General features: G+C 43.3%; 1 protein-coding gene across 1 annotated transcript; it reads left to right on the top strand.

Moving 5' to 3' along the window:
* Positions 1-9,469: 9,469 nt before the first annotated feature.
* Positions 9,470-21,921, top strand: USP1 (ubiquitin specific peptidase 1). The gene is made up of 9 exons (XM_080348911.1): positions 9,470-9,575; positions 9,783-10,009; positions 10,951-11,074; positions 11,430-11,537; positions 12,062-12,222; positions 12,410-13,128; positions 14,247-14,417; positions 15,442-15,643; positions 20,464-21,921. Exons 2-9 carry the CDS (start codon positions 9,840-9,842, stop codon positions 21,194-21,196), a joined length of 2,388 nt encoding a protein of 795 aa, XP_080205037.1. The 5' UTR covers positions 9,470-9,575; positions 9,783-9,839; the 3' UTR covers positions 21,197-21,921.
* The last annotated feature ends 2,711 nt before the right edge of the window (positions 21,922-24,632 follow it).

Consider the following 24,632-nt stretch of genomic DNA (forward strand, 5'->3'; position numbering starts at 1 on the left):
CTGGAGACCGTGCTCGCCATGGAGGCTGGGGCTTCTCTGAACCACATTTTCACGGCTGGGGCGGGTTTTATGGTTGGGCTTTGAGGCTAAATGCAACTCTGGGATCCTGATGACTTCCGCTGCATTGCCAGGGGCCTGGGGGCCCTTCCCAGCCCTCACAGGCTGATATCCGGGGGTCCCAGCAGGGCTCGGAGCCTTCCTGCCCCCTCCCTGCTGCCAAACCACACTCTGAGCCTCTGTCCCGCACCCCGGGGTGCACTGGAAATGCTCTTGTCCCGGGTGACTTGGGGCTGCCCCCAGGCAGGCACTCGAGGGTCCAGACACCCTGAGCACCCCCCGAACACCCTTCAAAGCACTGCCAGGATTCCCGTAAGCACCCCCGAACCACACTCTGGAGCAACCCTGAGCACTTTCAAAGCCTCCCCCTGAGCATCCTCCAGCACAACCCCGCAGCACCCTTTGAGGCACCCCCAGAGCATCCTCCAGCGCACCCCTGGAACACCCCCAAGCACTTCCGAAGCACCTCGGAGCATCCCCTGGTGCACTCCCAAGTATCCCCCCAAGTACCTCCGGAGCTCCCCCCGAGCACTTCACCGGACCACCGGACCTCCCCTCTGGAGCAGCCCCCGGGGCGGGGGGGGCGGCGGTCCCCGGCCCCCCAGCTGCTGGGATCCGCGGGCCGGCCCCTGCCTGGACTCCCCCCGCCCAGCCCCGGCTCCCCCGCCCGGCGCGGCCGTACCTGGGAGCGGCGGAGCGCGGCGGGCACAGCGCGGCGGGACCGGCGGCCCCGCTGGCTCCTGCGGGCGGTGCCCGGGGCCGGGGCGGGCCGGGCCGGGGCGGGCCGGGGGCGGGCACGGAGCCTTCCCCGGGCAGCGGGGCCGGGCTGGGGCCGGGGCAGCCGGGACGGGCTGCGGGAGGGTCAGCGGGAGCCAAAAGGAGCGGCTGCCGTGGGAGGCCAGAAATTCACTTTTTTATTTAGTGTTCTTTTTTGTCTTATGACCGCGGTTTTGTGCCAGGTCCTGTTTCACGCTTTATTTATACTTTTCTTGCTCATCCTGTTTGCGCAGATGCAGATCAAGGGGAAATCTACGGGGACGGGCCGCGGCTGCAGAACTTGGGCTCAGTTTGCACCAGCTGCCCCCGGCTCAGCCCTTCAGCTCGGTCCGGTTCGCATCGGTTCCCTGTACCTTAACGGGATCGCATGGAAAACATAAAGAAAATACATTTATCCACGGAAAGGGCTGTCGGGCATTGGAACAGGCTGCCCAGGGCAGTGGTGGAGTCACCATCCCTGGAGGGGTTGGACACGGAGATGAGGTTCTTAGGGACATGGTTCAGTGACAGCATAAGGTTATGGGTGGACTCGATGGTCTTGAGGGTCTCTTCCAACCAAAATGATTCTATGAAAATTGAATCTGAGCTTCTGAGCCTCCTCCTGTGCCTGACCCTGTGTGATTTCCATGGTCGTCACCTACCCTGTTCCAGCAAGTCACTGTAATGACAATTCTTTTCTAAGCTCCGGGGATGGGCAGAAATCAAGAGTTCAGTGACCTGCAACAGTACTTTCAGCTTTAGGTGAAGCTTTTGATTTTGCTTGTTTTGAGATAGAGAGGCAAACCCCAGCCCTGCTCCCACTGCTATGCTAGCTCCGCAGTGCTGGGGGCGGCTGCATGGCCTCGGAGGGTGAACTCAGCATCCAGTGGGACGGATGAGACTTGCTGTGACCCTTTCCTTCCAGAGGAGCCCAAATACCTTTCAAACCTGTGTGGGAAATGCTGTAAATCAGAGTAGAGTACTCAGGCTCCCCTGGGCCCACTGCACCTCTTGGGTTTTCATCTCCAGGCTGAAAAACCTGGGGGGCTGTGAGCGCAGCAGCACGACTGCAAGAGGCATCACTTGCTCGTGGAGGTGGGAGATGACTCCTACATTATTCTCTTCTCCCTTTCCTGAACAACAAACCGATTCTGAAGTGCAGCTGTGGCCATCGAGGCACGGCATCTCTCCCTCTGCTCCTGGGACAGTGCAGCTAAACCATGACTTGTCATATCATAGAGTCATAGAGTCATTTTGGTTGGAAGAGACCCTCAAGATCATGAAGTTCAACCATAACCTACCTCTGGCACTAAACCATGTCCCTGAGAACCTCATCCATGTGTCCTTTAAACACCTTCAGGGATGGTGACCCAAAAGCCATGATGATTCCTGAGCCTCAATGACAATGAGAAGGCTTTTGCAACAGAAACTTTGGGCACCTACAGGAAGCTCTTGTGGTCACAGACATTCAGCTGAACTGGTGTTTCGTTCTGTTTTCCCAGGGGTTAGATTAAAGTGCTAAAAGTGTGCGTGGGGGGTAAGAAGCGGTGGCAGCTCACAGCACGCACTTCTGCAAGCGTGCCCCAGAAAAGCAAGCAACAGCTGCCAAAAAAACCCACCTTTGAGCAAACAGAATGAAAATAAGTTCCCATTTTCAATCAGTGAGGTTTTACTTGACAACTTGTAGACAAAGAATCGCTCTTGTATGAAAGGTTAGGTGCTCAGAAGTGTAACATGTATATGCATAAAACTTCTGTGACCTCTCTTTAATCCAAAAGAAGAACAGGGCTTTCAAAAAAATGGGATTAACAGGGACTACTTTGCCGTGTGTATAAATGAAACACAATAAATTGTTTGAAAACCGATGAGGTGGATTTGTGGAGGAGAGCTTGGAGCTGGATAATGCACGGGATGGTTGAAGGAGCCTCCAAAATGTGGTTTGGCAGGAGCCGGGAGGGGACAGCAGGAATCCAGCCTCTCCTTCCCCTTCTCCCACCGTGTCCTTTGGCTCTGCACTCGGGCAGAGTCAGATCCCGTATCCTCCACTACGTATTTCGGTTTTGCAAAAGTACGACTATTCTTAGGCGAGGTAGTGAGTCATTAAGCGCTTTCAGAATGTTTATTTGTCAAGCCGCAGGCACTTAAATTTACTTCTGAAGCCAGGCAAACCCACTCGGGAGGATTTCTTTCCGCCGCAGAAATCACTAGGTGAAATTCCATGTCAAGAGGTCAGTCCTGCTGCCCGAAACGCTGCAAGTCGGGTCCCACCCAGGGGCTGCCACCAGTTTGGGTTTAAAGTGGTCTCATTTTCAAAGGTCAATGCAAGAGGGGAAATGAGCAAGAAGAAGAATGTTGTTCCTTGATTTAGCTTTTTTTAATGTGTTTTGTTTTGCTTTTAATACAGGGACTGGACCTTCCACCCTCTGAGGGTGGATGCCGGTTGTTTGTTCTTCCCTATGCACAGCTGGATACAGGCAGAAAAAAACATGGAAAGTAGACGTGACCTCCACAGCTGGAAGAAGAGGAAACCACTGGGAACCAACCTCGTGCTCCTTCAAAAGCCGCCAGCCCGGTGCTGTCCTGGACTGTGCACACCCAGCGATGCCCAGATAGGTACAGAAAATGCTTCGTTTTCTCATGACACATGGATCAGCCTTGTGATGTTCACATCAAACCATGTGAGCTTGCCTGTCAAATTGATTTGCTACAGTAGTGGTGCCTAACAGAAATTGTGATGTCCTTGCGAGCATGATCAAGAAATGCTCTTGCTTATAGTGCAGGAACACAAAAGGCTCTGCAGTTCCCCTCTGGATGTGGCCTCACTGGGGTCACAGGGGCCTTGTGATGTAATTCCTTAAAAACCTGGCTGAAATAGCTCCGCTAGGGAGAAATGACTGTTTGTAGGGGTTTTTTTGTGTTTGTTTTTGTTGTTTGGTTGGTTTTGGTTTGGTTTGGTTTGGTTTAATTTGTTTCATTGTGTTTATTTTGTTTGGTTGTGTTTGGTTTTGTTTTGTTCAGAAAAAAAAACAAGCCCTCACCTGAATCTTGAATCTTCATAGCGGTGGTCTCATGTCTCTAGACGTGGACATATCCCTCCAGTTCTGAGAGGAATTATAAAACCTGTTCTAGGTGTGTCTGTCAATGGAGATGCTGCAAGAATGTGCGGGTTGTGTTTCCTCTTTCTGCTTCCAGGAGGGAGTTACAGCTCTGTGAGATGTTTTTCTGACCTAAGAGCAGAGACGAGGATATATTTTATTTTTATTTTACTTTAATTATGGCTTGCACTACAGCATGTGGCTTCTCATTTGAGTCTGCTATCGGCAAAGCTGTGGATCCGTATATTAAACCAGCAGGCTGTGAGTTACGAAGAAAACATGCATAGACAGACAAAATATAGGGAAAACACCCCTAATGATGCAATGAGACCAGTTACACATCATCACTTTTTTTTTCTGCACTGCAGAATTTAGTTTTCAAAGAGATTTGAGGAGAAATGCTTTGCTTCAGACCTGGTCACAGAACCATCTTTGGCAGAATTGCAGTGTACAGAACCACAAGTTTATATTGTGAACTAATTGGCTTTATCTCTATATTATGGGTGCAATTATTGTTATTTTCTTATGCATGTGCAGTTCTAGAAGTTCATAGATCACAGCCAACTGTTTTCTCCTAAGTTAAGAGAGATATAAAGGAGAGCTGAGGCTGCCTACAGTATCAGGAGCTGTGCATCTCCATCTCAAAGCCAACAAACTCCAGCATGAGCGAGCACATCATGGTTTGTGCATTGGCAAGCTCATGTTTTGTGGCTCAGATCTCCAAGCTGATGTTTGCCTTTTGGAAGTGAAATGAAAAGCAGCTCATTGCAGGCTTCACAGGCTTTTACTCCCATCCTGACATTTTATAATCAGTATTCTCATTTTTGTGAATGGTTTCTTACCTTTCCTGCCGCAGGGTGTGTGACTAAGAATCATTTGCCCGGGAACTAAACAGGTTTTGCCAATACGAAGAGTGGAGAGCCCAGTGTAGGGCACAGAACTCCCCAGCAGATCTGAACCTGCTGAGGGGGCACGTTGTCTGTGTACAAACGTTCACAAGATTCACAGAGTAATTCTGACGATACAAGAAACCTGACAGATTTACAGACCTATCGCTGATACGGCTGCAGGGTTTGGAAGCTGATATATTTATGTGATTCAGCAGCAGCCAGAGGTTGTGGAGGGCTTTTCCCATGGGGGATAATTCTCTGTGCTTGAGATTTCCTTTGAGAGCCCAGCAGTCCCACCTCTGGGGAATCTGCTCTTTCCAGGCATTTCACATGGTTATTTTTGGCTATGTCTGTGGCGATTTCGACTTTCCCAGTGCAGCTATTTTTATAACACATGGCTGTGAAGTCTATAGCATTAGACATAATGTAATCTTGCATATTGGAGTGTATATATGCAATTACGCCTCTCGCACCTGCTCCCTCTTCATCCTGTATTCGAAACACTCCTTTACTATAAGAAGCAGAAGCGTCAGAGGCTTCTAGATAACAGTTCCTTTATTGAGCATGCTAAGCTGCCATAAATATTTAATTAGGTGTTGTTCTATTTTTGGAGAGATACAGGAAAAAAAAAATCCCCATTTCCTTACATTTAAACAGAATATTTTCCTGGTGGAAAAAATTCCCTGCATTAAGTAGTGACGGGGAGACAACTTTTAAGAGGGTGAAAGGCTGGTGAAGAGGGGATTTCACTGAGCAGAGGGTCCACTCCTGTTGTTCTCTCGGTGGGCAGGGAGGCAGCACATCTCTGCTGTATCTCGATTTCTTGTACTCTGGCTTCCCACCCAAACAACCCCATCTTCATCTTGCTCTTTTCTACTCAAGAACTGCCTGAAAATTCCCCCATCCTTTTCAATGGTTGAAAAATATATTGGGACAAGACTAAAGAACCAAATTCTAAAATGTTGTAACTGCACTGATCTCAAAATCACCGTTTGATAGCACAGAATTAAAACTGAGTATGCTAAACCCAACAGCAACTATTGTTTTACTGAATATAAAATTTATTTTAAAAATATCATGCTCTGTATGTTGTGAACAGCTTCCCATACAAGTGACAGAGGGGAAACTTAAAGATCTCTCAACCAGAACATCTCTTATATTGGCTCTGTCTTTAGAAGCCAAAGAGAACTAACTTACAAGAAAGATAACAAATTAAGTATGTACGGTTTGGTCAAAATAATGATGATGGGGAATTAGGAAGCAATTTGTGAGTATGTTAAGGGAGAGAAATTATTTAGTGTTATATGTAATCAGATTAAACTACCAGTAGAAAAAGCGAAACACATCCAGACTCATCACAGGATGACGGAGATGCCTCTTTGAAGGGGAACATTTGGAAACAGACCCTATGCTGTGGAAGAAAGGGACAGTAAAGTTTCTTCCAAACGTGTGCTGACTAAATATCCCGAGAGATACCTTACAGTCTTGTACTTACTTGATCTATGGGTTGTGTGGAAGGTGCGTTTGTTGATTAATCATTATACCTATTAAAACTGAGCTGACTGCTTCATTGGCCAAATACAATGTAATACACAGAACAAAGGCTCCTAATTACCACAGGAAGAACTGTGTATGCTTCCAGTCTCTACAAAAAATCCTAATGTCTCCCTTTCCTCTTTCTCTCTGTTGCTGCACCTGAAAATTAAACCATGAACCTGTAAATGTTCACAAGCCTAACTTTGAACCAAAGCTAGGCCTTCCGAAGTCATGGATGGTGTTCTAGGCACAAGTATACCTGACGCTTACCTGAGTGTGTGGAATTAGACGTTCATATTGTAAAATCCTTGGACATAAACAGTCTTTTATCATGTTTGTTAAAGGAGACTGCACATCACGCACTTGACAGGGTTGATTTTTATTAAAATGCAATACAAATAAGTAAACTGCCTTAGTCATGCCATTTGATGTGAGATCCTCTGCTGTCCTGAATGTCTATTAACTGCAGGGAAATTGAGGAAACATTTGCTAAAGTGGAGCTAAATGTCATACTGCAGGAGCCAGGTCAGGAAATCCAGCGACTTTCAGTGGGAGCTCAATATCCAACCAGCTTCGGAGCTCTGTAAATCCCAAGTAAATCACCTTTTAGGTTTTGAGAAGCTGAACCTTGTCTCCCTGGGTGATGGGCCTGTCGTGTGCAGGCATATGAGGATGTTTCACCTGGTCAGAGAGAGCAAAATATGTGTAGTGAGCATGTACCTGACTGCCAGAGTATGTATAATTTCAGCTCTAATTCATATGTGTATTTAGGGATATCGATCTGCAGTAATAATTAGTGACATAAAAAACACCCAAAAAGATTGCAAAGAGCTTTTCAAAACAAAATTGCTTAAACCCCCACTATTTAGACTAAGTGCTAGGCTTCCGATTTTGTTCTAGCACTAATATATTTTACTCAGCAAATTGGGAAGTTATATATTGCTGTACAGGAAATACAAAAAAAAAAAGCACATGAGTCACGAGGGAACTGCCTGAAGGGGAGTGAAACACCCATGGATGCGGGTCGGGTCTGTGGCAACCACGCGTGGTCCAGTTTGCTTCAGCGATGAGCAGCCACGTGCAGGGAAAAGCAGGAGTTTGTCCTGGGGCCCTTCTGTACTAAAAATGCTCAAATCTGGGGTAACTCCCTGCAAAGGGATGGTAAGGCCATGGTCTGGGCATGGCTTAAAGTCAGTTTTGAAATTAATCCTGTCTTACTGAGTAACTTAGAAAACTTTAGTGGAACTTTTCCAGCGGAATAACGGGTGTTAATTGCAATAAACAACTGCGGTTTGGCTTAGCAGGCTTTTCTTTTAATATAACTGTAACATCACAAAATTTGTGACTGCCACATACAACTTAGTTCTCAATAAAACAGATGAATCTTTAAAAGATTTCTGATGTTTTGGGGCAACATTAAATTACACAGCATCACAGTCTATAGACCAAATGTGGCCAATCCATGTCTCACCAGAAATGTTTTCTACAGTGACGCCTCCATCGTGTTCCTCCCGTCTCACACTGTCCGAGTCCTGCCAGAAAAGAGCCGTGAAAAATAGAAAGACCTTATATGGAATAAATAAAGGGCAATTTTCAGAGCCAGATGAATGTCTGAAATATGGAAGCAATTGTATATGTAAAGACAAGGCCTTGTAATTCACAGCAACAAACGAATTATTGAGGAATCTCATAATAAGTGAGTCTGTGTTCTGCAGATATTCACTTTGTTGCAAGACATTGTATTTAAGATATTTCATTATTTTTATTAAGAAAAAAAAGTGCATTTTAGGTTAAGCAGTTTCTGTTCATAGAGAGCATCTACTGACAGAGTCACAGGGGGGTAAAATCCACTTTGCTCCATTTCCAGGGGTCATCAAGCATATTCTACAATCTTTCTGTAGTTCTGTAGTTTGATTGACAAAAGAATTTTCTTTAAAACAAAAACATATTGTCAGCCTGGGGGGGAAAAAAAAGTCCTAGAAAGGGGCCTTTGTAAATGTGATGAATGCGCAGCTGCCGCATACGTGTCAGACAAAAAACATACTTATTCTCAGCAATCATCAGACTTGGTCCTTGTTTACGTGTGAAGGTTTCCGCAGAGCTTGTGGTCCAGCCCTGTCTCCAGACCTTCTCTGGGCCAGCCCGAAGAGCAGGATGATCTACAGTATTAATGTTTGCACAAATACCGTATTTTGAGTGTCTTGATCCCACATCAGGATTTTGTGCAGTCTCACCGAAACCCATGATTTATTACATTCCTCACAGCTGTGCTGGTAAGGCGTTTTAGCACAGATCTCGGGAGTGACGGCTGTAACCCGCGGTTTACGAGTAAAAAAATAAAAAAGGCAGAAAGTGTGAAATATGGCTATGCTATTTATTTACAGAACGGGCGCCTGAGGGCAGGCTGCGGCCTCAAGGACGGCGTGGCTCCACCTCCGGCACCGCAGCGCGGCCCAGCCCCGCTTGCCGCTCGCTTCTGTCTGCCGGCCGCGGGCTCGGGGCGGAGCGGGGCGGGGCGGGGCGGGGCGGGGCGGGGCCGGGCAGGGCGGTGGGGCAGCAGGGCGGTGGGGCAGCAGGGCGGTGGGGCAGCAGGGCGGTGGGGCAGCAGGGCGGCGGGTCGGCGGGGCCGGCGGGACCGGCGGGAGGGGCCGGAGCGGCCGTAGGACCCGGTGGGCCCGGCCCCCGCCCTATCCGTTATCTCGGCCTCGCGCCTCTCGCTGTGATTGGCGGAGGCCGGGAGGGGCGGGGCTGGAGCGGGACCAATCCACCGCCGCTGGAGGGGGGTGTCTCGGCGGAATGGTTCAGCCCAGCCGCCTCCCCACCTCCCTCGCGAGCCTGAGCCCTTTAGCCAGGCCGCTACCAGCGCCCGCGCGCGCTCAGGCAGGACCCCGCGGGCTGCCCATCGCACTGCCTGATGGCGGTGGCGGGAGATGTGGCGCCGGCGCTGCCGGAGGGCACGTGAGAAGATGTCGCTCTGTCGCCACAAGCTGACGGGAGACAGACCGCCGGAGGTCACCACGGCCCTGCGTTCCTGGCGGGCGCCAGCGGCGGTTTCCGCTCCGGCGTTTAAGCGGGGCGGCCGCCAGCGCCTGGGCGCGAGGAGCGCTGAGGGCGCGGGTCCTGGCGGCGCGGAAAACGCGCCAAGTTTCCCGTGGTGGCGAGAGCGGCGCCGGGGCGCCCCGCGGTCTCCATAGCAACCGGCGGGCGGCGGCGGCGGCCCGGGCCGCGCCAACATGTAGCGGTGAGGAGCGGCGGCTCCGCCGGGCCGGGCCGGGCCCGCCGGGACAGCGGCCTCCTGGGCGGGCGGGCGGGAGAGAGGGAGGGAGCGTGAGGGCGGGCGGTGCGGGCCGGCGGGCCGGGCGGGAGGCCGTTGTCAGGCGGGGGGCGCCGGGGCTCTGCTTCGCGCACTCGGAGTAAATGGCGACTCGTGTGTGTGTGTGCGCGGCAGGTGTGAGCGGCCATCGCAGGTTCCCGGCCGGGCCGGCCGCCTTCCCCGCCCGGAAAGATGCCGGGGGTGTTACCGAGCGAGGGCAGCGGGCCCGCCAGGGGCAGCCCCTCCAAGAAGAACCGGCTCTCCCTGAAGCTCTTCCAGAAAAAGGAGGCGAAGAGAGCGCTGGATTTCACCGAGTCTCAGCAGAACGAACAAAAGAGTTCGGAATTCCGAGGCCCCGAGGTGTACGTGAGAGTTTCGCTGTTTGTCCCGAGCAGGAGTTGGGGAACACGCTCCATCCCCCGTCGTGCCATCCCCCGCTGCAGCCGTACAGTGGCACGGAGTTACCCGCTCCGGCCTCTAGTCAGTCAGCCCTTAAGACACGTTAATCAAACTGAACTAACTATTGACCGTAATTAATTTCTAGCAGTAATTTAAGAAAACAAGTTCACTCCGCTATGGATGTTTAGCTGGCATAGACTTCTTAATAACTTGAAGAAGTTACTTTGTTTGAAGTTGATGTGGGGTAGTTATTTAGATGCCAGAGTGTTTAAAGTATATTAAAATGTAAGTTTTTGCAAAATGAGTTTTAATGAAAAAAAATGCGTCTTAATGATTGCGTTTGCTGTGAGTAAAAGAGTTGATTGCTCTGCTTACTGTCATTTGTTAGGGTGTTTCAAGCCCTGAACAAATCTGTCATCTCATTGTAGCTAGTGAGGAAATTTAAGCGGGAAAATGAAGAATTGCTTAATCATGGTCAATTATAAATGTGTTGGAGACTTTAAAATTCAGTTTTGTTATGTCAGTGTGGTGATTATCACTGCGTATAACGTGTCAGATATGTTGGTTCCTTCATTAGTTTGTTATTCTGGTTTTTATCCTTTTGATTTGCTCCCAGAAATGAACTGATGTGAATCTGGAGCATGGGACAGTAATAGAAAATATGTGGCAGACAGATTTTTCTTAGTGCTGCCTTAGGAATGAACAAAGAACACTGAAAAGTTTGGGTGCCCAGAGTAGCCATACAAACGCTCTCAGAAACCCTGTGACATGATTTTGATCTGTATACATTAGTCAGTAGCTCTGTAACTCAGAGGGTAGATGGCCAGGAGAGAGATGTGCACCCATGCCAGAAGGAATCATCTTCAAAAAGTGTCTCTTACACGCTGTTTTCTCTATTTAATAGTGATCAGGTGGTTCCTGCAGCACAGCCTCCTTCGCTCGTTAGCTGTGAGAAGAAAGACAACATGCTGCCTTTTGTGGGCTTGAACAATCTGGGTAACACGTGTTACCTGAACAGCGTCCTTCAGGTAACGTTGTGCTTAGGGGGCCTTGGAAAGACGATTTTTCTTTTGGTTAAGCACAAGTGGATGGGATTTGTAGTTTGGTATTACAGAGATATCTGGATGTAGTACGAAGGGAATCTAATTACAGTGGGGATAAAAAGATGATGCTGCGGGAAAAATGTGCACTGTAGGTGGCCTTGATTGGGTAATTTTTTATTTTACGTACTCTGGGCACCTCCCTACTGTGAATAATCCTGCGTCTTCGCATGCTGTGCAGCAGCCCTGGGAGGTGCAAAGTCAGTTTGGATCATCAATGTGGGTATGTGCGTTGAGTAGCTTCTTACTTTACCAATTATTTTAATTTTAAACTTGCTTTCAGGTATTATATTTTTGTCCTGGTTTTAAAACTGGAGTAAAACATTTGTATAATATAATTTCAAAGAAGAAGGAATCTTTGAAGGACGAAAGCGAGCAAAAAGCAGAAAAGGTAAAATATTTCCTGACACATTCCTTTACTTGTAGTTGTGTGAGTGAGGCTGCACGCCAGGAGTGCAATGAAAATTTAACCGATTTCTTCTGCTTGTAAGGAGTTCTGCAGTATTGTTTCCTAAAGTGCCATTTCAGGTAAAGACACGTTTGAGTTGTTCTGAACTTGTGTTCAGAGTGTCTGTAAACTGGTAAGCACAAGTCTTTAAGTTGAACAGAAGAAATTAGAGAAGATATCTCACCATGCTTCTGACATTAAGATAATTTCGATACAGTACTTGGAGTCAATGGAGATTGGAGTGTGGGCAAAGATTATTTGGGATTTTAAAATAATGGCTAGCCTGGCTTTTATATTTGTTTTCTACTGGCAAAAGAGCAATACATTGCCCAAAACTCACCTACTTCCCATAGCAGACAGAAGTCTGTCAAATGTCTGTTAGAAAACTAAGTGAGGGCAGGAGAGAAAAAGTTTCTGTTACAGACAAAACTGCAAGTATTTTTATTCTTTTTATATTGTTATTGCAGGGAAATTGTAAAGAAGATCCACTGGCAAGTTACGAACTAATCTGCAGTTTGCACTCGTTGATTCTTTCAGTGGAGCAGCTTCAAGCCAGCTTTCTCTTAAATCCAGAAAAATACACAGATGAACTTGCAACTCAGCCACGAAGGCTACTGAATACCCTTAGGTACAAATTAGCTTAATCACATTGTCAGAATTTTCACCTGGAGTTTTGAGGCCATTGTACAGCACAACGTTAGAGACTTGCTGGGGGTAGATGGTCTGAAAATTGGGGCATCATTTTAGGAAGTTTAGTGTGTTTATTGTTAGCTTCATGATATCATAAATTTGCCTTGCTCTTTTACTTTCACTAGAGAGCTCAACCCTATGTACGAAGGCTACTTACAGCACGACGCCCAGGAAGTTCTGCAGTGTATCCTGGGCAACATTCAAGAAACATGTCAGCTCCTAAAGAAGGAAGAATTGAACAAACTGCCCGTGGAAGAGCCTGCAGCTAAACTAGAGGAAAACGCTAATCAAAATACCGAGAGCAATGGAACTGGCAATGCTGCTGAGGATGAGGATAATGCACCGAGTAGCCACGGTGGAGAGACGGCTGAAGACAAGCTGCTCAAAGGCAACGGGAAAAGAAAAAGCGATGCTGAGGGTGGCAACGCAAAGAAAAAATCCAAAGTGTCAAAAGAGCAAATCGCAGCGGAAGAAAATCAAAGGCAAACCAGGTCGAAGAGGAAAGCGACAGGAGAAAAGGTGGAAAATCAGACTGATGCCATTGCCAAGTGTTCCAGTGAAAGCGAGGGTGCGAAGCCGACGCAGAAGAAGTCACGGCTCAGGCTAAACTGGTTAAAATCCTCATGCAAACAGCCTAGTATTCTGTCTAAATTTTATAGTCTAGGAAAGCTAACTACAAACTTGGGATCCAGAGACCCAAGGAAAGAGTATGACGACTGTGAGCTCGAAGAGTCATCTGTAAAGTGTGAAAATGGTCACAACACTAAAGAAGAATATTGTGAACCAGCATCTCCCGTGGAAAGCCATAATGAAAAAGGAGCTGAAAAGGAACCAAAAAAGGAAGGTTGGTGAACAAGTGTATGGGCTTAAAATTAGTCTGATTAAGAAATTCCTATGCATGGGAAGTCAGCCTTCAAGCCTGCACAGCCACCAGAGCTCGCAAATACAAAATTACCTTTTCAAGAATTGAAAAAGGTTTTTATGAAAGAGAATTTTATTTTTATACATTGGTAGGGTTTTTTTTAATAACTTGACCTGTTTAGCTCAGAACTTTTGAGGTATTTCTCTGTGTAATCATTGTACAATATAAAAAAGATTATTACCAGGTTTACTTTAACAATAATTTTTGTAATTTATAGAAATAGCAAGTGGGTTTAAGATATAAAGGAAAATTAGTGTCCAGAGCAACCAGAATCAAATCCCATTGGCTATGGCTTTGTGTTGCAAATCTTCACAAATAATTTCTTCTCCTTCCCTCCGTTTTCGTGAGTTCTTCTGTAGTTCCAGCCTTCCCAGGAACTAGGAAACACATTGCATCTGTTACATATGTTAATTACATAAGCTAATTGGCTGACAGGTGTGGATTTTAGTCTTGTCAATGAGACAAGAAAACTCTGAGGGAAGGGCTTTGCTATGAATTCAGCAGTTGGTAATGTGGAACGGACTTTCTGATCCAACCACCAATTTTAATAAAAATCTGAAGGAACGTGCAATCTTTTGAGCTCCCTGTTTCTTCAGCAGATTTGACTAAAATTGGCCAGCAAACTCAGAGTACTGGAGGCGAGGACAGAGCATAAAGACCTGGCAAAAATACAAGTGTGATGTCCCCTGGGAAGACTGACAGTCCGTACTGAGAATCACAAACACAATTCTTCCGGAATGTGACACTGTCACACTTCAAGTATAGAATAAGAACCTAATATTGAAACAGAAATTTAAATTTGAGGGCCAAGAGAAAGGGGCTCCGTATTCTCTGAAAATCACATGTGATAAGCAGCTTTTTTTCCTTTTTTTTTTTTTTTTTAATTCTCTCCCTCCTCCTTCCTCTCTCTCTCTCCTTATCTGGAACGCCTAAAAGGCCATGTGTGTAACACTCATGTTTGGAAGGACAACAGCCAGATTCTGAAGTGTCATTTGAATAAAACACATCTTGCTAAGTGATGCGGCTCCTCCTTTCTCTAGGTACAGAACTGGCCGTTTTTGAGCTGGTGGAGAAGCTGTTCCAGGGCCAGTTGGTGCTGCGGACGAGATGTTTGGAGTGCGAGTGCTTCACAGAAAGGAGAGAAGATTTTCAGGACATCAGTGTTCCAGTGCAAGAAGATGAACTTTCTAAAACTGAAGAGAGTTCTGAAAGTAAGTAACTCTTGCTCCTGTGCATGCTTGTGTTAAATTAGAGGCTGTTCTGTTATCTCTCATCCTGGTTAACTTTACACTTGGGAAACACAGCGCTGGTAACATGGACAGATCCGGACAGTATTGAAATTGTTTCAGGTCTTAACATGTAACACAGGCTGCTTTACAATCCTTCAGTCACGTACATATTTTCCTGCTTATAAATAGGTAATTTCTTTGATTTGGGTCTTCCCTTTCTTCTTGGATAAGAAATTCTGCTTTTTCTTCATTTTATAAGAAACATCTGCACTTTTTATAAAATAATTGACAAACCAGATTTTTGTTAATTTACTGTAAAAATATGTTTATGGTATTTTAGACTGTTGTTACCTTAATAGTGTTTGGCTTTAATTTTTAAATGTTAGTCCCCTAGTATCTTTCTCACTTTTAGTGATCTGTACTTAGTTTTTAGCTATTTTCCAAAGTAAACATGACAACAATACATGTTGAAATTCAGAATTAAAACCAAATAATTATTTTAGTTCCTGTGGGGTTAATTTGGAGCAGCTTTTACTATTTTTGCCGTCCCCGTTTTGCTGAGGGACGACAGATGAGAGTGTGTGTGTGACGGTGCAGGTGATCCCATCAGCAGCAGCACGGCGCTCCAGGGGAGGCAAAATGTAACAAAAACAAAGGGAACTTTGGTTATTTTTGAGGTTTTTTGCCTTAATGAGTGAAATTCTGGTCTTTGATATATGCACCTGGGTTCCAGACACTGCAAGAGAATTAGCGTGTGCGATGGGAAGACGAGCCTTGGGAAAACCATAGATTTGAAGTAATGATGTCTATTAAGTGGTATCTTCATCACTTCTTGAATTCAAAGATTTGAATATATTTTCATACATATCAAGTGTTCTTGACAGCGTTGAAAGTAGTATTTGAACATGCCTTAACCTGACATGTTTTGTTTTGTTGTTTTTCTGGTGGGATGCCTTGGAAATGTAAATAATAGCATATTTGTGAATGTAATGATTCTCTTTTATAGTTTCTCCAGAGCCAAAAACGGAAATGAAGACTCTTAAATGGGCAATTTCACAGTTTGCGTCAGTGGAAAGGATTGTGGGAGAGGATAAATATTTCTGCGAAAACTGCCACCATTACACAGAAGCAGAGCGCAGCCTTTTATTCGATAAAATGCCTGAAGTGATTACAATTCATTTGAAGTGCTTTGCTGCTAGTGGCTTAGAGTGAGTATGCAGATTGACGATGTTACGAAACCGTGTGCTCCTGGAAGGGAAATCTTACCAGAAGAGATGAAAATGTTTTGTAACTTTTCTAAAAGCAAAAGGAGATTTCTAGACTGAAATTAACTTAAATCAGTGGGACGTGGCCCATAATTTCTTGAAGGCTTTCTGTTCTCACAAGTAGTGGCAGAAATCACCTCTAGGAAAATACACCTTCAGGAGAATTCTTAACAATAATTGTCTTCTCTATATTCTTACAACAGCCTGATATCCTGATGTTTCTTAAAACTTTACCTTTGGTATCACTTGCATGAGTTGAGAGGCAGGTTTAAGTTCTTTAGCAGAACAAGTAATGAGAACAAATCTGAGTTTTGTGGTTGTAGCTTGTAGTACTTTGGTCTCTAACTGAATGTGAGTACTAACATTTGGAAAAAACAAAACAACAACAAAAAAACCACCAGGAGATAAACATTTTAAGAGCTAACACACATTACAGAAAAATTGATCGATTCCTTTACAAATACAGTAACAGCAATGTCATTGTTCAACTGCTGAGCAATCAGTTTGGTGTTTAATACTGTAGAAATCCTTGGGGTTTTGGTGTGTGTTTTTTGGAAGAGATTATTCTTGAGACTCTTCTTTTTTTTTTCTCCTTTCCCAAAGGAAATCCCCAAATTCTGAAGTATGAAAAAAAGAAAGAAAACCCTGTCCCAGCAGTACTGTCCCCAAATGGAACAAGCACTTGACAGTTTTGCAGTAAATTCTTTCTCCACTGAGATTCAAATAGTGAAAAATGACAGAAAGCCTCATAAGGAGAAACTTCTTAAAACTGTAAAATACTTCTCCAGATCCTTTAGAAAATGGTCATGCCATTAATTGTGTTTTGAGTGTGACTATAGAATTTTAGTGACATTTGCAGACTTGGCCTGTATTTTCACCTCTGGTATTCATTAAAAGATAACTTTTGCTGTCTGTGTTAACTTCACTGGACGCAGCAAAAGAAGATACAAATTCGTGCTGTTTTCAACAGCATCTCTACCGCAGCTTGTGGTTTATAAGCCGGTGGCTGGGCGTAATTCTGAGGTGTAACACTGAGCTGCTTTGCTATGTGCATGAAGTTATTCAGGCACAAATTAATTTGGCCTTAATTAATTTATTAATCCACCCAGTTCCCTGCGCTTTGCATTTCCCTGTGTGTTGGCTTTGGCCTTCAGAGCCACCTTTCCAGCAGGAAAGTCTAATTCATGATGTCTTCTGTGTAATTAGTTTATTGTATTTGTGTATTTGTGTATTTTGGAAATTTTTTTGTAGCCTTTGGCCCTACACAGAAACCAAACATAAGTTGACAGACTATTTGTCTCTATAAACAAATGCTGGTAACGGTGGTCAGTGTAAATTAGATTTGTAAAGTAACTATTAAGATTATATTAAGATACTTCTACAGGTAGTTTGCTCAGATTGTTAAAAATTGAATTCTTGCTCTGCCTGTTGTTAGTATTTGTTTTTAGGAGTATCTTGGTTTCTGACAAAGTAGAAAGGGAACTGCCTGTGTCTGTAACGTCTGCTGACATCTCGTCATACAAGTCTAGGGTCGTTACATAGACATTTTCTTTTCATTCCTCTCTGCAATATTTGACTGTCGCAATAAGGCAGAGAAAAAGCGGTGCACTTTGTAAAAAATGGCAGTGCTGTTGTTGAGTAGCCCTTGGTGTGAGATGGTGTCCTGGTGGGATGATAGGCTGTTCAAAGCAATACAACCCGAGATGTCCACCTGCTGGAAACCTGGATATTCTCTTCAGTTTGCTCCTACCTTTGCTACTTCCTTTGCTCCTGTGAGGGAGAATTTGCAGGTTTACCCAGCCAGCTCCTGAATCACTTACCTCTTCTTCCATCCCGGCGATCTTCAGGTCCTTGTTCCAAAATACTCAGACCTAGATGGGGTCAGACTAAAGCCCATCTCTTGTGTTCCTCCTGTGTCCTCTAATCGTGTCACAGATTTTCTGCCAAGTGCTCGCAGCCCACGATTAAGGAATTAAGAGTGGAAAAAACAGATGCAGAGCTGGAGTCAGTGATGAAGCTGAAACAGCTTTGAAGATTGTTTCCCAGTTTTTGGCTTGGGTGTTTTATCTTGGACAGAACCGTGTCATTCCTAAACATCTTGATTTGGGGTAGGGAAGCACAGCTGGAAATCCAGCGGGAAGAGCTGAGGTGAAAACCAAAGCACCAGCTCGCTCCATAGTGCCCAGAGTCACGGGGATTTCTGAACAATGAGCTTTGATGGAGCTTCTCCCAACTGATTTGTGCAAACTTGTAATATTTATTGTAAAAAAAAAAAATACTGTTCTTCATAGATGAGACTGCAAGGATTTGCCCTAGAAGTAATAACAGACTGTTTTGCTTGCCTTGAACTATGATTTTTAAACTAAGTGTCTTCATGCTTCTCGGAGCTCCAATAACAATTTTGAAAGCTTCTCCCCTTCTCAGTTACGCTCTACTGAGTTATCTGGCAACTGAGTTGGAAATGAATGAAGAGAAATGAAGCAGAAGGGGGATGGTAATGTAAATATTTGTAGTTTGTAGGGATTTGCTTCATCTTTTCTAGATGCTGGCTTGCAAAATGCTTTGTGGTTGTTTTTGTTTTGTTTTGTTCTTGTTTTTTTAAAATAAGCAGCCAGTGTGAAAATGACTTGCCTGGAGATGAGTAATTCTCTTTAGCAAGTGTCTGTGTGGGGAAAAACATCCTATTCCATGTGTGCTCAGACTAGACAGCTATTAAGAAGAAATGTGTAACTGGTAACATCTAATCAAGCTTTTCTACTATGTAAATTTAACAGATGTTGAAAAAAAAGCCAACAGATCTTTGTCTTGTGAAATGGTATTGGGTAAGAGTGATTTTTAATATATATATTAATTTTTTTTAAGACACTTCAGGCTTTGTAACAGTCACATTTGCTGATTAGTGACAGCAGTGCTCATGCCACTGCAAATCTTTATTTGGAGTGTTTCACATTTTTTTGGTTAAAAGCATTGCAGTAAAATAGCTTCAGTCTTTCAAAGTCTGTAATAACTTGAGGTACTAATTCAGTGCAGTGGGTGAAGTTCCACTGATTTAGGGCTTCAAAGGCTGTAGCTGCAGCAGCAGGGTTTGTTGTGTGTGAACGTGAGGCAGTGTACTTGGCATGCAATTTTTCTGTCTTCAGATTCTTATCATTCAGAAGAACAAAAAGCTAATAGGAAAAGATTTCCTCTCTTATTTCCTCCTCTCCAAATCTTTCTGATGCTGGATCTCATTCAGAAGAAAGGTAGAGCCTGTTTATTTTAATGTTTCGTGTTAATATGGTTGTCATAGTGTGCTTGAGTGGAACTGGATTTCTGTCCTGGAGTATCAGCAGTTTCTCTGCTCCTCAACTCTCTTCTGAATATCTCTATTTCTGGCTACTAGTAATAGGGATTTTCAGAAGATTTCAGCTTTATTTCTGATTATCTGTTCTTTTGTGTTTCTATTGGTGTATTCAAATGTTTATGGTAAGCCTAGGTCTAAAACTAGAGGTCAGTTGTAAAGGAGACTTGAGTGCCTGAGGACATGTGTGTGTATAAATGTATTTATAAGGGTTTATGGCTGTGAATGTGAGTGAAACACTTAGAAGTGCAGCAGAATCAAAACTAAACCCAGTAAAACAAAAGTAATATTCTGTTACTGTACTTATGCTTATATTCTTATGCCTTATCCACAGTTTTCTTGGATTAAAGATAGTTATTTCTTATGACAAAATGCAAGTTGAATAATAGTAGTTAGATCTTTGGAACCCAAGTTTTACTGGGTTTGTTTATATTCCCCTGTATCTTTCCCTACAACACCCCAACAGCTGAGCAAGACTGAATCATGACTGAAATCTATTAGGACATCATACCATATCATTAAATACAGGGCTTAATTAAACTGGGCTGATGCAGTATGTAAATTGTGTATGATAACAATCATCTAAGGAGGCTAATACACAAAGTCCTGACACTTCTTTTCTAACGCTTTAAAAGAGCCTTGTAATCAAAGCACTTAAACTTTTCTATTTGTGTACTATGAACAAATGGCTAAGTATTTATGAAATACTTGATGCTTTTCCACAGTAAATCAGCTAGATAATTGTTTAAAGAAACTGAATGACATGGGACAGTTAATGAAGAATCCTGAGTAATAAGAAAGTGTTAGTAACTTACTCAGACAACCCTTGCATTACTGGGGCAGTGTCCCACAGCACACCGGGATGATCTCAGAAAAATTACTTATTACAGCAAGAACTTGGTTTCTCTGACTGACATTAAAGCTACTCGAAAGTACAATAGATTTGTATCCCTTATTTAGTAAATGACTCTTTCAAAGATTTGGGGAAAAACAAACCCTGCTTACTTCAGCCTTGGATGTTAAAGGTTTTTTGTTTGGTTTTGTTTTTAATCTGGAAAGCAGGATGGTGTCAGGGAAAAAGTGCCAAGTATTTGTGCACAGAAGCACAAGTGGTAACTGAACACATACAGAATAACTCCTTGGATCATCACTCTTTAAAACTTAACTTTAGCTGGTACTTCAGAGAAAAAGGAATTCCTGAAGTAGTTAAATCATGTAGTCATTAGGCTGTAAGAGTTAATGTTATACATACTCAAAATGTCTTCACTGACCAGCTGCTCGTGAAAAGCCAGTTCAAAAGTGAGCAACTGCTCACATTCTAATAGAAGGAAAAGAACATGGACGCAATATCTAGGCTGCTTAAAGCAATTATTTATCATGCGCTGCTTTGGCGAGAGGTCTGACTTTTATTTTTCTTCCAAAGGTTTGATTGCTATGGTGGACTGTCCAAGATAAACACTCCCTTGTTGACGCCTCTCAAACTGTCGCTAGACGAATGGAGCACGAAGCCGACCAACGACACCTACGGCTTGTTTGCGGTGGTGATGCACAGCGGCATCACCATCAGCAGCGGACACTACACGGCATCGGTTAAAATCACAGATCTGAACAGCCTGGAGCTAGATAAGGGAAATTTCATCACTGACCAAATGTACGAAATGATTAAACCGGAGCCACTGAACGAGGAGGAGGCCAGAACTGTTGCTGAAGAGTACGACGATGGCGAAGTCTCTTTTAGAGTCAACGGCAATGCGCAGCCGGGTAAAGTTCTGAACAAAAAGAACATGGAAGCCGTCGGACTTCTCGGGGGGCAGAAGAGCAAGTCTGACTGTGACCTGTACAACAAACCAGCCAACCCCGAGAAGTTCCTGAACATCGTTCCTGAGAACAGAAATGCCGAGTCCAGCAGCAGCGCCACGAGCACGGAGGCTGGCACGGAACCCAGCCAGGAACCCACGGGCACTGCCACCGGTGGACTGGAAACCAAAGCTCTGTGCGTGCTGCAGAGCCTCAAAGAGTACGAGGGCAAGTGGTTGCTCTTTGATGATTCTGAAGTGAAGGTCACAGAAGAAAAGGACTTTCTGAATTCTCTTTCTCCGACATCGTCGTCTACATCGACTCCTTACCTACTGTTTTATAAGAAAATTGTAGAGTGATACTGTATTTTGACTGTAAATATTAGAGGTTTGCATACACTTGTTGGTCTGATTTGCATCAAAACTACCTGGAAGAAACAGCTGTTTTTTTGAAGCTACTGGATCATAATGTTTCTGGTCTTCTTTTGTTCAGTGTAAGTGGCTCAACTTGAATTAACAAACCAAGACATAGAATTTAACTCGCACAGTAACTTTGATGCTGGAGAATAGTGATATGACCTTTTAGAAATACCAATTTGTATGATTCCTAAATGATGCCTACAGTACATGGTAGTGGTTTTAACACAGCTCTAGCTCTCAGACATGCTTATTGTATTATTAGCCTTTTTTTTTAATAAAAGTCATTTGTATTCATATTCTGGAGTAAATGTATATTAACTAGCAAATTTCATCAGAAGTTGTGTATTTTTGTAACTTGGGAAGTAATACTTCATATTTAGTCTTTGGATAATCAAAGTGGTTTATTCTCCTTATCCAGTTCTATACTGCTCGGTGCAACTCGAAGCACAAGGGTCTTGTAACCTTGTGTAGTGTATTGGAAGGAACTTAATAGAAACGTTTGAATGGTCAAATTTACATCTTGTTGCATAGGTGTTAAATGGGCAAAGTGTAAATAGGTGTGATTAATACTTCAAAAGAGGAGGAGCGTGTAGTGTAATTAAGACAATTTTGTACTTTAAAGACCTCTAACATGCATATCTGTTTGGGTGGATTTGGAACTTAGTGGTGACCTTAACAGTTAATTTGTTCTTGGAGCTCACTGAAATGTGGGAAAACAAAAACATTTGGCTTTGATGCTTTGTTAAGAATGTATATATGAAATAAAAATTTATGATATGCATCTGAGATGACTAGATCAGAATTTTGTGTTTGGAGAGGGAAAAGGGGGAAGTGAAAGTGGTTTGATGCTGGGAAACTTACCTGTCTGAGAGAAATGGAAGATATAACGTGCTTTAAAAAACACATTCTCTGTTTTTTAACTGCTTCTTGTACAGTGTATCTGACTTTGAAGGCAGGGGATGACTAGAGGTAGGGTCAGAGGCAAGGGGAAAAGGAAACCAAGATTACTGTGAAAACAAGTGAAATGTTTGGTTCTGAATCCTAGATTAAATCTCAAAATCATCTGTTAGATGCTAAAATGTTAATGTAAATACTATAAACTGCAGATAATTAAAATCTTAAAAATATGACACCAAGTAGGCCAAGTTTGACTTCTGCTGTCCTAGTGGAGCTGGAATGACATGAAGTGCTGCTGCAGAGACAAGGTGTGAGTATGCCCTGCTTTTCTGGATTTAAACTTTTTCAAGTACAAATCAATTTGTTTACAGGAAAAGCCCTAGAAACCTCTTCCTAGTTTATTCTGCAATACTTAAGTTTTTACTTTTTTTTTTTTTATTATAATGTAGTATAAATGCTGAAGTAACAAAAGGAAAATACACTCAGGGTAGTTTTCATTAATGGTGGACCCCTGATTTTTTGTAGAGGCCTTGATTTTGCAATATAGCCTTAATGATACATTACTAAACTATGTTTCAGTCTGGAAAACTTCTACTGATAATAGAAAACAGTGTAAAAAAGGCTGGACTAAATTTAGAGTTGATTATAAACTCATGCTGTAAGTCTGTAGTAATTATCTCCTGCAGAGGAGAAGAATAGGGAATTACAACTACACTGAGACCTTTCCCCTTTCCACAGCATTGTTGCCATAATAAATAACTTAAGAGTCTAAATGAAGAAATAGCTACATGAAAAAAATAATCTTACCTTGCAAGAGCAGCCAAATCACATTACAGAATGCTAGCTTTGTGTTACTGCCTGCAGTGGGGGGGGGTGCTGAATTTCAGCCTGCAAATGAAAGTTTACTTGGCCCAAGATTCGTCTTTTTCATTCAAGTGCAGGAAGAGGAAATGTTCCAAGGAAACAAAATACTGTTATATTCAAAATATTGGCACAAGGCAATCAAAGGAAGACCCAGGTGTCTTCTGTCACACTCGGCAGCTTGAGAGAAACAGTCTACAAGGACTACAGTAAATTAAGATCTCATTCCTTCATAGCTATTGGGATTTGTTTCCCCCTTGTCACGTTGTAAATATTTTGCACACCTCTTCATATAAATCTCGTGCAGAGTTACACACTCCCCCTTAATATTTTCTAATACGAGAGTCCCTGACTCCCATACAGCTTCCAAACTAAACAGAAGGCAGGGGGGAACCCCAAAGAAACAACCCCCAGCACCTTCTAATGTACAGCAGTGTCTATGTTAGAACTGAAGGTGAAAACTGTTTAGGTTTCAAAAGTAAGCTATTCACAAATTGGAACTGATGTTGTATAAGCTCATGTATAAACCCCTTTTTTTTCCTTGTATTATTATATATATTAAAAAGTACATTCATTAAAAAAAATATATCTCTATGTGTATATACATATGTATGGATATTTAGGTATTTACGTAGAGAGAATAAGCCTGTGTTTGATCACATCCCACCTCTTCCACGGGACCTTGTTCAATACAGAGAAGAAAAACGTTAAGCACTAGATGTAGGCGTCATGTACTCTGCTCCAGGTCTGATGTTTCCTTAAAGGGCTGTGTCAGCCACCAAAATCACTGCCATAAAACAGACGTTTTTCTTTACATAACTAACAATGCTTTCTATATAAGCTTTTAACTTAAATTGCGATACCACTTATGTTCTTTCTCCCCATGAAATTACTTTTTAAATTGAAATAGGGACACAAAAAGTAGTCTAGTGGCATTTTCAAAGTTAGGAGGAGATGATGACTGTGTTGTTTGGACTTCCTAGCTAGGAATTATTTTTTTTTCTTTGCAGCAATTCATATCCAGCATTAAAAAGGAAAAAAGGAATAGGGATAATTAAATAATCACCACTTGGTTAGGACGTGATGCTGTAAGACTTACCTTCTCTGAACCTTTTTCCCAAGGGTGGTGAGCTCTGAAGTCCAAGGCACAGGGAATTAAAGTGTAAACATTCACATATTTAATAGTACCATCAAAATAACCATCATCACTACATTAAAAACTTCAAAAATGCATTTGCGTATGGTCCTAATATAAATTAAATATATGAACTAAAAGTAAATAACATTAGGTAATGCTATAAATAAAGGTAAATGCGTTTAGTGTACCTTTGAGTCATAAAAATGCCTTAAAAAACAGGTAAGTTTACAGCTTATCACAAATACTCCGGATACCACTGCCATGATTTTTTTTCAAACATTGATAAGTCTACATCTGACAATTCAGAATGATTTTTGGCCACTGAACACTTTGATGGAGGAAGAGGTGTGTGGGATGTCCAGGATGAAGTCCAAGTTTTATTTCACAATAAAACTTCTTTGATTCCCAGCGCTGATAACAAGGCTCTTTCTTTTCAAAACCTTACTTTTAAGTGCTTTTTTATTTTGGCTTTTAACTTGT

This window comes from Nesoenas mayeri (genome assembly GCF_963082525.1).
Source record: "Nesoenas mayeri genome assembly, chromosome: 8".
NCBI lineage: Eukaryota > Metazoa > Chordata > Aves > Columbiformes > Columbidae > Nesoenas > Nesoenas mayeri.